The sequence below is a fragment of the Sinocyclocheilus rhinocerous genome, unplaced genomic scaffold (assembly GCF_001515625.1).
Source record: "Sinocyclocheilus rhinocerous isolate Xijiao unplaced genomic scaffold, SAMN03320098_v1.1 scaffold2355, whole genome shotgun sequence".
Classification (NCBI taxonomy): Eukaryota; Metazoa; Chordata; class Actinopteri; order Cypriniformes; family Cyprinidae; genus Sinocyclocheilus; species Sinocyclocheilus rhinocerous.
The window spans coordinates 154,189-167,176 of NW_015666965.1; the positions used below are offsets into that span (position 1 = coordinate 154,189).

The following is a 12,988-nucleotide window of genomic DNA, read 5'->3' on the forward strand; positions in this document are numbered from 1 at the left end:
TCTATCTATCTATCTATCTGTCTGTCTGTCTGTCTGTCTGTTTATCTATCTCTTATATATATATATATATATATATATACAGTATATATGCCACTATAATTCATGTTTGTTTTATACTTATGTTTGATTTCTGCTCTCCCATGAATAATGCAAATGTTTTTCTTTCTTTCTTTCTTTCTTTGCATTTTACTTTATCTTTCAATGCAGAAATAAAATATGACTTTAACAGCAATGCAGCTTATGCATCTGTATTAGTAATGCAACTGTTTCTCTCTCAAAAATGACCCGGTGCGACTTATTTTCTGGACACACGTGTCTGCTAAATGTATAAATGTAAATATAAGGAACATTTTGAAACAAAGAGATCATGACAGATGAATCCACAAACTGCTGTCTATTGAATGAAATTAGAGGTTTAAAGTCCTGTTCTAAACGGCATTTCAGAGCAGATATCTGAATCACTAGATTCACATTCAGCCAGCCAGCTTAAAACTTTATACTTTTATTATTATCAGATCAAGCTTAAAAAGGTGCTTAAAAGGTCGTCACAGCGATGCCATAGAAGAACCATTCAGTCAAAGGTTCTTTAAAGAACCATCTCTTTCTTACCTTTTTATAATCTGAAGAACCTTCTTTTGCCACAAAGAACCGTTTGTGAAACAGAAAGGTTCTTCAGATGTTAAAGGTTCTTTATGGAACCATTTAGACAAAAAAGGTTCTTCTATGGCATCGTGAAGCACCTTTATTTTTAAGAGTGTTGGCTGTTTAAATACGTTTCAATGCCTTTGATGCTTGTTAAAGTTGCTGAGTTGAACATCAGTGGAACGCATTATGTAAGGATTATCTCTGCACATCAATTCATTTATTAAAACTGACGTTAACTATTGATGTTTCTGATAAGTACAGTAGATGCAGACACACAGTGTACTCACCTGTCCTCGCGGATGAAGGGAGTCAGGAAGCGGCTGGAATCGTCGTCATGGCTGCTCTGCTGGCTGCTCTGTTGACTACTCTGCTGACTGCTGCAAAAGAGTCATATTGATAAAGGTCAAGCAACCTGTCGTGACAACTTTAAACACATGTCTAACTACACTACTCTTTGGGGTAGGTTTTTGAAAGAAGTCTCATATGCACTGAAAAAAAAAATTCATTGAATTTACTCAATTTTTTTAAAGGGGTCATATGATGCTGCTAAAAAGAACATTATTTTGTGTATTTGGTGCAATTAAGTATCTTTTTTTTCAGTGTGTTCACCAAGGCAGAATTTATATGATAAGTTTTCTACTGTTTTACTGTTTTTTGTTTCAATATATTTTAAAATGTAATTTATTGCTGTGATGCAAAGCTGAATTTTCAGCATCATTACTCCAGTCTTCAGTGTCACATGATCCTTCAGAAATCATTCTAATATGCTGATTTGCTGCTCAAGAAACATTTCTGATTATTACACAATCCAGCACCTTGAAAAAAGTTTTAAAATTACTTAATTTCATGATGCTGAGTTCAAAAATGTCAGAAAAACGTTCAGTTGTGCATAAAATAAGAATGAAGATTTTTCAAATATATGTATGCAAAAAATATGTATAAATATGGCACAATGTACTTTTCAGCATCATTACTCCAGTCTTCAGTGTCACATGATCCTTCAGAAATCATTCTAATATGCTGATTTGCTGCTCAAGAAACATTTCTGATTATTACACAATCCAGCACCTTGAAAAAAGTTTTAAAATTACTTAATTTCATGATGCTGAGTTCAAAAATGTCAGAAAAACGTTCAGTTGTGCATAAAATAAGAATGAAGATTTTTCAAATATATGTATGCAAAAAATATGTATAAATATGGCACAATGTACTATTTTAATATGAAATAATTTTCTGTATTGATTTTTACAGGTGTTTTGTGCTTTAGAGTTAATGGAAATGTCCATAAAATTAATGGATTACCAGTACATTATCTTTTGTATTGTACAGTATGTACCAATTTTAATATACTTATCAAAACAACAAAAGCATTCAAATGTCAAACGATTTGTTTTGATGACAAAAATAAGCATGTAAAATGCACCCAATTCAAAATGTACCATCTAACTTACAATCTGCAAAGGAGTGGAAAAAGTGGTAACCAGGATCATCCATAAAATATTAATGCCTTCAGAAACATTCATACATGTGAAACCGGTTTGAGAACTGAACAAATAATTGTAATCTGGCTCAGAGGTAGACATGAATCATGTCTTTTCTGGCAGTTTTTCTGCTGATTAAAGAAGACTTCTTCACCTAGCAAAAATTCGACAAAATGCACATCATATTTTATTAGAAAGTGGGACGAGCTCGAGCAAAACAGGCATTATTTTTGGAATGATACACAATGACACACCATCATACATTTTTTCCAGGATTTTTTGAGAAACAGAAAGTTCAGAAGAACATTTTGTAACATAACAAATATCTTTACTGTCACTTTTGATCAATTTAACTTGTCCTTGCTGAATAAAAGTATTAATTGATTTAAAAAATACATATAAAAAAATCTTACTGACCCCAGACTTTAGAATGGTAGTTTCATGCGAAGAGTCTATAAATACAAACCATAACATTTTGTAATATGTGTTATAAAATAGCTATAAAAGTTGGCTGTTTTATAATAGCGGTCAGTTGCATGTGGTATTTTCTCTTCGATAATTATGTTCCTATGATTTCTCCACAAGAGGGTGCAGTCATACTCATACACCATTAAAAGCACACAATCCCAGGCGTAACCGAGCCACATGTGGAGTTTAACAAGTGCTGGCTACTGAAAAAACACTGGCATGCTTTATTAAGGTTTCTGAAACCAATGCTGAAGTAATGGGCATTTCATTTCAATATCATGCAATTTAGATTAAAAATATCCAGTGAATCATTCATTTCTTATTCTCTTTATCTTCTCATTTGCTATAAATCCAACAGCTCACCTGCTATTTGGTTGCTATTAGATTAGTATTGTTCCTTCTCTTTAGATAACATCGACACATTTCACATTTACACTAAATGTAATTAAACCAGTACCGTTTCACTTAGCTTTTTCTCTGTATCAGTGTTTCCGTAATCAGATTTTAACTTCATCTTTAAATGTACAATATGTGGACATTGTGATGCAATTTGAAGCAGTAAAAAGTAACTGATTGTCTATTCTAGTATGACATGCAAAACAATCCCATTGGGCATGCTGGATCTCCTCATTCCATCAGCTGCAGGGATTTATGGGAGACACGCTCAGGTGCGTGCTGGTATTTGCTTGCGGTGACTATGGGCTACACACCAACAGGAAACTCATATCTGCAATTCAAACTATGCAGGCACATTTCTCATTTATGGTCAGTTGGTCTGACAGCATTTGACCCGTGTGGGCGAATCTTGTTTGCTTAAACACTGGTGATTTAGCCTGCGTCTGAATGCGAGTTTATGCGCACATGCCCGAGGGTCTGGACTTTTCTCAGAATGGGTCTTTACGTAGAGTGTATTGAGGCTCGACGTGGCCTAGAACGCTTCTGAATCATTCATGACAGTCGCCTGTCTGACGCTTTTGTGTGTTTTAACTGCTGCTGAAACAAAACCCCAGTGCTTTTTTAGGCCAGCGGCACAGGCTGACGTCAGACTAGGAACCTGCTGGTCTACAGCGAGCTTGTTCAAATCATTCAATCATGATCATTCTTATTTGATTATCTTTCTTTTTGATTATTTGTAATAAGAATGATTTTCTTTTTCTCATTTTGAATTCTTTTGCATGTTTTGTAAGCCTGAGGAAAGTCTATTGACCAAACTGTTACTAAGCTAATATACTGTATATATATATATATATATATATATATATTTGCAAGTTTGAGTAGTGTGCTGGATTTATATATATATTTTTTTTTTTTTTGCATCTTTATCAGGCCCTTTATACAACGGACATACAGCACGATAGGTCCAGGTGTATGAGGCGCTATAGTTGCACTATAAACTGCTGTGCTCGCTCTCTGGTGCGCTTCAATTGTCAATCATTCTGTTTTGAAATCAGTGTGTCACTATTACACTGCCATCATGTCACTCTCCAAGCCAAAAATAAACAATGAAAACTGTCAGTTCCGGCTGAAATGACAGGTATTGTTATGCCACAAACATGTAGTAGTAAAATCATACATTGAATGGGCACAAAAAGCTCTTCAATCAAATGGTCAGCACTAAAATCTACGAGTAAACAAAATAATAAGTGACAATAAAATACATTTATAATGTTAAAGGGATCATATGATGTTGCTAAAAAGAACATTATTTTGTGTATTTGGTGTAATGCAATGTGCTTATGTGGTTTAAGGTTAAAAAAACACATTATTTTCCACATAATGTACATTATTGTTGCCCCTCTATGCCCCGCCTTTGATTTTTACAAAGCTCATTGGTCTGAAAAGCGAGATGTGCTCTGATTGGCCAGCTATCCAGTGAGTTGTGATTGGCCGAATTCCTCAAGTGTGTGACGGAAATGTTACAGCCCTTACCATACTGTGATGCCGAGACGAAAACAATAAAACCCATTACAAACAAGGCATTTGTTGCATCCAGTGGGGACATACATTGAACAAAATTATAAACGCAATGCTTTTGTTTTTGCTCCCATTTTTCATGAGCTGAACTCAAAGATCTAAGACTTTTATTATAATGACTTATATTGTCTTTTTAAGCATTGCATTGCATATCGCGCCGCGTAAACATAAAACCATGTCTGCATTTGTGATCAGAGAAACGACAAACAACAAGCGCTACTCTACACTGCTCAAAACTCGCGTTTGAATCGTCAGTGGCAAATTCTTTAAATATGAAAACGTACCTTACAGGCTGTGAGTCAGAAGCCAGACTGTCCTTGCAAAGTTGGAAAAATCGCATCATATGACCCCTTTAAAAGTGATGGTTATTTTAAATTAAATATTTTTTGTGACCTTTCTATCCATTTTCATCCAAGAATCCTGATGAAAATCAAAGAATTCTGAAAATGTATCAAAGAATCCTGAATAGAGTATCACGGTTTCCATGAAAATATAAAGCAGCAAAAACTGCTTTCAACATTAATAATAAAAATAAATGTTTCTCGAGCAGCAAATCAATATATTAGAATGATTTCTGAATGATCATGTGACACTGAAGGCTGGAGTAATGATGCTGAAAATTCAGCTTTGATCACAGGACTAAATTACATTTTAAAACATAATCAAATGGAAAACACCTATTTTAAATTGTAATAATATTCTACAATTGTACTATTTTACTGTATTTTTGATCAAATAAATGCAGCCTTGGTACACATAAGAGAGAAAATATTACTGACCCAAAACTTTGAATGATAGTGAATAGATTTATGTATCTAAATAAATATAAATTCATCATCCAGCTCTTCCAATCAGATGCTCACTAAACAAGCAGACTACTCAGTTTAGGGCTTTCCCACAGACTTTAACCTTGCATTATGAGAACAATTTTACACCTCCTCCCCTCCTACAGGGAAAAAACAACTCTTACATCTGAAATATTAACAACATCCACAGAGTCTCTAAGCTGGAAGGTGCACACTTATAAGTTCCCCATGTCTTAAAATAGCACCAGAAGCTCTTATCAGAGAAAAGCAGACTGTGAAAGGTCTGGATGCATCTCAGCAGCACGAGAAACCCTACGAGACGAGACATAGCGCTCACAAGCCCAGATAAGAGACCTTACTGAACCCAGTCTCAGATGTTACCGAATAGCACACAAAGATGAGGAAAGCAAGTGAGATACGAGAAGGAATACCTTAACTTTTGTGCCTATAGTGGCTGCAAACTAAACCGAACATACATTCAGTATTGCTCCAAAAGATGTGCTTGTCTTAGTTTTCTGTTGTTACAATAAACAGGGACTATCAAGCTTTAAAGTGCATGCAAAAGCACCATCAATGTGTCTCATATGCTACATTTCAAGTCTTCTTAAATCATGCAATAGATCTGGTAACACATAATAAATGTTGCAGAATTTGAGCTTAAAAGGCTACTTTTTGCATGATGCTGCATGAGTAAACAATCTGAAATACCAGCTGCTAAACATCAAGTCTCAGTTACTGACAAACTAAATCTTAGACACCTAATTTTGTTCCCACCTTTCTGCTGGATGGATAATGAATGTGGTCTTATTTGGCATCACGGCAGCTTCTGAGTTTTTTTAAGCACAACTGACACTTCACAGAGGAAAATATCAGTATACATAGCAATCTGTTTAACTATTAACCTGCCGTCTATGTTCAAAATTAAGCTACATAAATTCACCACATACTCTGTGTTTTAAAAAGAATAGAGATATTGACACATTACGCTTTTGATTTAGACAGGTGGACTGCTTGGAAATTGCTTAAAGGGGTCATATGATGCTATTTTAAAGATCATTATTTTGTGTATTTGGTGTAACAGAATATGTTGACATGCTTTAACTGTGGCTAAAACTCTAGAGAGCATTCACAGATGGTTTCAACATGGGTGCCATAAAATCTGCAATGTTGCACCCAAAAATGAAAATTCTGTCACTGACTCGCAGTTGCTGGTAGCCATTGATTTCAGAGTAGTATAAAGTCAAAATGCTGTAGAATTGGCAACATTCTTGAAAATATCTTATTTTGTGTTTAGCAGAAGAAATAAACTAATACAGATTTAGAACTACTTTAGCGTGAGTGAATGATGACAGAAGTTTCATTTTTAGGTGAACTATCTCTTTAAGTGTAATTCATGCTGCGTCAAACTGCAAAATCTATATTCTATATGGACCTGTAGCTTCACTGTAGTGAGAGAAATGACACATGACCTAATGTACAAAATAAAAAATGCTAATAAACACATAAAAATGAAACACTGACGCTGACATAAAGAATTATGAGTAATACCGTATTTGCTAAAAACACAACAACAACACACCGTATGGAAAAACGAACAACTGACATAAACAGGACCAACCTGTTATCTGGACTGTTATTTATGTAACGCTTTGTTGGAAGAGTGTGATTTTCTCAGATCATTTTAAGTGCACAATGTGTGTGTTGCTTTACAGTAATTCAATGATTTACATATGGAAGATGGTTTTATCTGAAGCGGCATACAATGCATTTATGAAACACATTTTAGCACTCAACGCATATTCTAGGACCAGCGTTTGTGCTACAGGAACCCTCAATTCAAAAGAATATACTCAAATCAGTCTTAAAACCTCTAATGATTAATAACTTGCATTTTGCATCAATAATTGACAGAAGAGATTAAAAATGAGCAGGTATTACAGTATATGTACAGCTGTGCATCTGCCATTCAGTGCCTTTCAAATCACATGTCTATGTCCTGCTTTAAAAATGGAATAAAACATTGATGCGAGAGCATTCTGGTTGGGTATATTATTGTGGATGATATGTGCCTCTCCAACAGTGAACAGAAAAAAAAAATATATATATATATAAAGAACAAAAACATGAAAATGAAATAAGAATAATGGGTTGTGTTGATGTAGTTTTCCTCGAGCTTCACAGTCTAAAGGTCAGTGAGCACAATGCTGAGTCTCGTGTTTCCAGTGTTCAACCATATTAACATGATCTGATCTTGCATCATCTGGTTAATATGAAACCGTGAGGCTTTGTCTGGTGGTCTTGACTTGAACTTTGCACATATCTGCTATAATTAACAAACACAAAACAACAACAAATGTACATAACCCAAAAACAGCTAAATAAAATAAAAGTTGCATAATAGCTCTGTCACGATCTCTAGCTGGAGTGCCCATGAGCTCCGCTAGAGGGCACCCCATCCTGTACCCTTTACCACTCACCCTCGACTCCATTTCCCATAATCCTCTGCCTGGACACATCATCAATTTTGCAATCACCTGTCTTTCATCAGATCTCATCATCAGTTCACAGCTGTCCCACATTAGAAGGACTTTAAAAGTAGCACACCCACGCTCTGACTTTACAGGTGATTGAATGTTTAGCATGTTGTGTTTTGATCCTGGACTCTTTCCTTGTTTTTGATCGTTTGCTGCCTGCCCTGACCATTGCTTGTTTATCTGGATTACTCTTTTCCTTTGTTTCTGCTGTTACTGTTTCTAGACCCTGCCTGTTTTGACCACGCTCTCTTTTAATAAAGCCTGCAAATGGATCCCCACTCCATCGTCATGCCTCCTATGTTACAAACTGAAGGCATTGTTAATTAATTTCTATATGTAGATTTGCACATCTGTTGAATTCTACATTTAATGCACCAAGTTTCACCGCACCTACACTGTACGCATGATACATCAAAAATAAATTGCTCCCATTATAATCAACAAAGCTGTCTGCACTGAAATCATCCAAATGCAACACCACTGCTATAGACCTTCTCTAAACCACACTTTCTCTGACTTCCTTCTTTCACATTTTCTCCTACACTTTAAGAAAACCTGGTCTACAACCGCATGAGCTTTAAAGGGACATCTCCTTCATACAGGCAACACAGACTTTGTAATTCAATTTATTTTCCTCACATTGTTTTAAATGAGACACAAAATTCAATTGGTACCATTAAATTACATTACGGGCTCTCCTGTAAAGAAACATTTATTAGTTTCCCTTTAGCAGTCCTATTTTGTTCAAAGCAACCTACAGCACAGCATGCCGGAGACCTCGGATATAACTGCATTGCTCAAGGACTCGCGTTCTGCCTAGAACTGAACCTACAATACAGTATAACTGTGGCACAGAGCTTGCATATGAAACCTGATAATCATCAGAGGCAAACAAATATTGTTTTTAATATCCCAGCCGAATCAGTTTTTGTGGCTTCTCAAACTCCCAGTGCAAATTACTGTCAAAGCATCAAGAGAGGCAGATACTCTACTACTGTAACTCCACTGTCTCTCTTTCCCAGCTGGTGCTATTTGTGTGCTATTTGAGATATCACTATCAGTGCACACTATATATGATTGTTAAAGATGGCATCCCTGTAGCTAGTACTCTATCCTGCCTGAATGCTTCTTATGAGCCCCCAAAATTAATCTCACTAACATTGCTTTCTTATTTGGGCAGGCATTGCAGGTTGTATATGTATATGGTTGTATATGATACATTATTATTAGTGCTGTCAAAATTAGCACGTTAACACAGGCCATTAAGTTTTCCAGTTTAAAGGCGTTAAAAATATTTAAAGCCGTTAACGCAGGAGCAAAACTAGGGTTGGCCACCCACTCACAACTGCTGTTTCTGTCTCTTTTTTCTTGACAAGAATTGCATTTATTTGCCAGGTGCTAGTCAAACAAGCTTGGAAACAGTACAGGTGACAAAGAAGCTTCAGTAGAACATTAGTGAACTGCAGTCAGATGAGATGATGTCAGGCCATATGTCAGTAAAAATTCATTTTCCTGTCCTGTCAGCCGCTATACTGGGCTCGTAGCGCATACTCTTCAATTGCACGCACAAATACAGCAGCGCGCGCTGTAGCCTGTATCATTTCATATTAAAGCGCGAATGAATCTACGAGCACGCATGTCAGATCCGCGTCACATTCAGCAGCTGCAGCTCTTAAAGTAACAGCAGCCACATAACCTAATAACCCAGCTGCTGTGATGTCTGTTCATTAAAGAACAAAAGAAAAAAAGAGGAAATCAATAACTTTTGTAGCTTTAAAGATTCATCTATATTTAATTTAGAATTTCGTGTTGATAACTTTATTCAGTTTATATATATTTCCTACATGCTGAAGGGCACAGGTAAGTATGACATTTATTATAATGGATTTATGAGAAGATTGTTTTAAGTTCACTTAAATTAGAAGTTGGTAGAAGAGCTTATTCCTGTAATTATCCAAAAGCTAATTGAAAAATTTGATTTTTGTCGAAAGAATCAGGGTAATGCAAACTTTCGGGGTGGCCTACAAAAGTACGTAATCTCTGCACTCTACTAGAGCTAAGCCAATTCCTACAGAATAAAATACTAAAAGCTAACTGGTATCTTCCAAACATTTAATGTCAGTCAAACTGTCCTAAAATAGGAGGAGTTGTTGCTAGAAATCACCAGTTGTGACATAGGCCTACTAAACAGCATGTCTGAAGCACCAACCTGCTCTCACTGCCTTGCTCCTTCCTCTCTCGCACCTTCAGCCACTTGCGAAGCAGGAATCGTTTGCGCCGGGGCGAGGCGCTCGGGGTGGAGCTGTTTGACCAGGCCGCGTCCTCGTCACTGGATGGCGTGATCTCGATGGAGGGCAGCTGGAGGTACTCTTTTGAATCCGAGCGTGATTCGGGGTGCCGCAGCAGCCCGTTCTCAATCTGCTCCCGCTCGCTGGGCAGCTTCTTCATTCGTCTCATCTTAAAGCGTCGGCGCCGCAGGGTGGGGGTGGACGAGCTGGACCAGATGAGGCTGTCGGGACCGCCTCCGCTCCCGCCACCATCCTCCTCTCCGTGGCTGGGATCATCCCGGGGGACGTGCACCTGGAGCGAAGGCGGCCGAAGCGTGTCCGTCATGCTCCGAGCTCACCACCCCTGCCTCTATGATCACCGGTAAGATGCTAAACGGAGACGCCTCAGTTACTTCCCCGCTTCCAGGGAAGGTGAGAGGCCAACTGAGAGGAAACTGAGGTGTTAAGTTGATCTTGAGTCCTCCAAGAATTGCCTAATGCCAGGGCACTTCGATCAAAAGTCGATCATCTACTCCTCTTTGAAGAGTCCTTTCTTGACGATCGATTGAGCTCTTTCTTCTTGTTTTAGCTGCACAATTACCCAACAAAGAGCACTTGATGGTGTTTGGGTGGACGATCTTGTGGAGGTGAGTGAAAATGACGGGAGCGTGTGTGGCCTACAGCCTTATTAGATGACAAAGGAAGGCTCTTTTCTCCTCCCAGCAGATGAAACATGCATAAGGGGCGGCTATCGGTGTAACAGTACTCCAGGACTCCCCGTAGGTCCGAGACGGTCTCACGCACACAAACACAAGCGCAAGCATAAACACTCAGACTATGGAAATGACCTGTGTGTGTGTGTGTGTGTTTGTTAAAGATGCCAGGAACTCTCTCCTGAGTACTGTCTGGTTATCCAACAACAAGGAATTGTGGGTTGGTCATGTTCCTGAGGTTGCAGTTCCCACAATGCTCTGCATCTCAGTCTTCTGGCACGTACAGCTGCTCTCAGCCTACAGATAGGAGTAAGGTGATAGGATGCCAGGTAACTAGGACACTGGTGACTGAAGTTGTAAAGTTGTTCAACACAAAGGTATTTTTAAAAATGCATGCGAAGCCACAGACACATTTGTACGCGAGACACAGCAAAATGCACCACCGAACACACAGATGAATCAGCAACAAAAAAATGAAGCACAGTAATTGTGAGCGAGTGCACACACATGCATAACGTACTCATCTCAATGCACACTGAAATTACACACTGAACTGGGATTTCTGAATGAACTACTGAATGAACTGAAAACAAAAATCCAGATTTAATTGATTCTTTCTATCAGTTTCAGTATTGTCTTAACTGTTTCCCCGCCAGCATTAAAAAAAAAAAGTTGCCAGCCACCGCCAGCGATTTTGATGATTTTCACTAAAATTTGATGGCCTCCAGTATATTTTGCTGTATGAATATTTGAATATGCAATACACCAAAATAAAGATCAGAGCCTCTACTTTTAAACAAAAAAAGTTTTATTCTAGCTTAAAGCATTCTTTTTTTTATCAACACTTGTTTCATAAAAAATGCATTACTTTGAGCAAAAAGGTGAGAAAATCTAATTTTTTATCAAAAACTACATCTGGTACTACATAAATCCAGTAAATCGCTTCCATCAACACCTCCAAAGCTTGCACAGACATGTACCACTTCCTGGATCAACATTTTACTCTGTAACATTATGCAGTTTTCATTTATATGCTGTCTATTGCTGATGATCGTATTATTTTTCATATGCATCGGTTTACATAGAGATCGCTCGTTTCTCCGTCCTGTTCACGTGTGTTTTTGTTCGGGAGGTTTTGTACTCGTTCAGAAGATGCGTAATAGCGCCCCCGAGTGTATAACAGTGAAAACACGAAAAGTCGTAAAAACTCGTCTTTGGCGGGGAAGCGTTTTCTTGTAAAAGACGAGATAACTCGGGGAAAGAGTTAATATTGTTTTGTTTAGTTTTGGCAGAGCATGTTGCAGAACTGTTCACAAAAACATTTTAAGGTTTTGCCAAACCCAAATGACCTTTCTCACACAGACAGATTCAGCAAAGTATTCATGCTACTTTTTTATTCAGTGAAAATAAATGGCAATAGGGACTTAGTAATAAAAAGCATCATAAAAAGCACTATAATAATGTAATAATAATGGTAGCCCATGTGACTATATCCTTGTGAAAAAGAAGTGTGTTTTATTGTATTTAATGTGCACTTGTAGTGTATACTTTAAAGTTAAAATGTATCTTTAAAATAAAAGTATATTTTTAAAAGACTGTACTTGCAGCAAATATAATATTAATGACACAAAAGGCCCATTAAATGCACTTAAACAGAGACACTTTCATGACTGCTTAACACACTTTAAGTACACCTTTAAAAAGTGCACTTGTAATAACTTTAAAGTAAAACTTTTTATTTGACATTATGTATTAATTATTTAAATTATTATTTTGATGTGTTGACTAACATAATAAAGTACATGTAAAGTACTTGATTATAATTTTAAATGTAGTGTGTCATTACAAATGTGTTGTTCTTTTAATATTTTTGAATTGTTTTTAGCTTTATTTTTTTGTTTTCATTTAAATGTTTTAGTTTTGAAATGTTGTTGTATGCATTTGTCATTTTTATTTAATTTCTTTTATTTTCTTAAATGTGTGTATATATATAGTATTTATAGAGTTTTAGCTTTTAGTTTTAATTACTTTTTCTTATTTGTAAGTCGCTTTGGATAAAAGCGTCTGCTAAATGACTAAAAGTAAAGTAAAGTAAAGTAA

General features: G+C 36.8%; 1 protein-coding gene across 1 annotated transcript in view; it reads right to left on the reverse strand.

Annotated features, from left to right (window-relative positions):
• LOC107733299 (GRAM domain-containing protein 1B-like) overlaps positions 1–10,732 on the reverse strand; it is a 76,235-nt gene extending 65,503 nt beyond the window's left edge. The window contains exons 1-2 of the mRNA XM_016544869.1: positions 10,118–10,732; positions 933–1,022 (exon numbers count right to left, since the gene is read on the reverse strand). Of these exons, the coding sequence (XP_016400355.1) occupies positions 933–1,022; positions 10,118–10,521 (494 nt within the window). The 5' untranslated portion in view covers positions 10,522–10,732. The remainder of the gene's footprint in view (positions 1–932; positions 1,023–10,117) is intronic.
• Between the last annotated feature and the right edge of the window lie 2,256 nt (positions 10,733–12,988).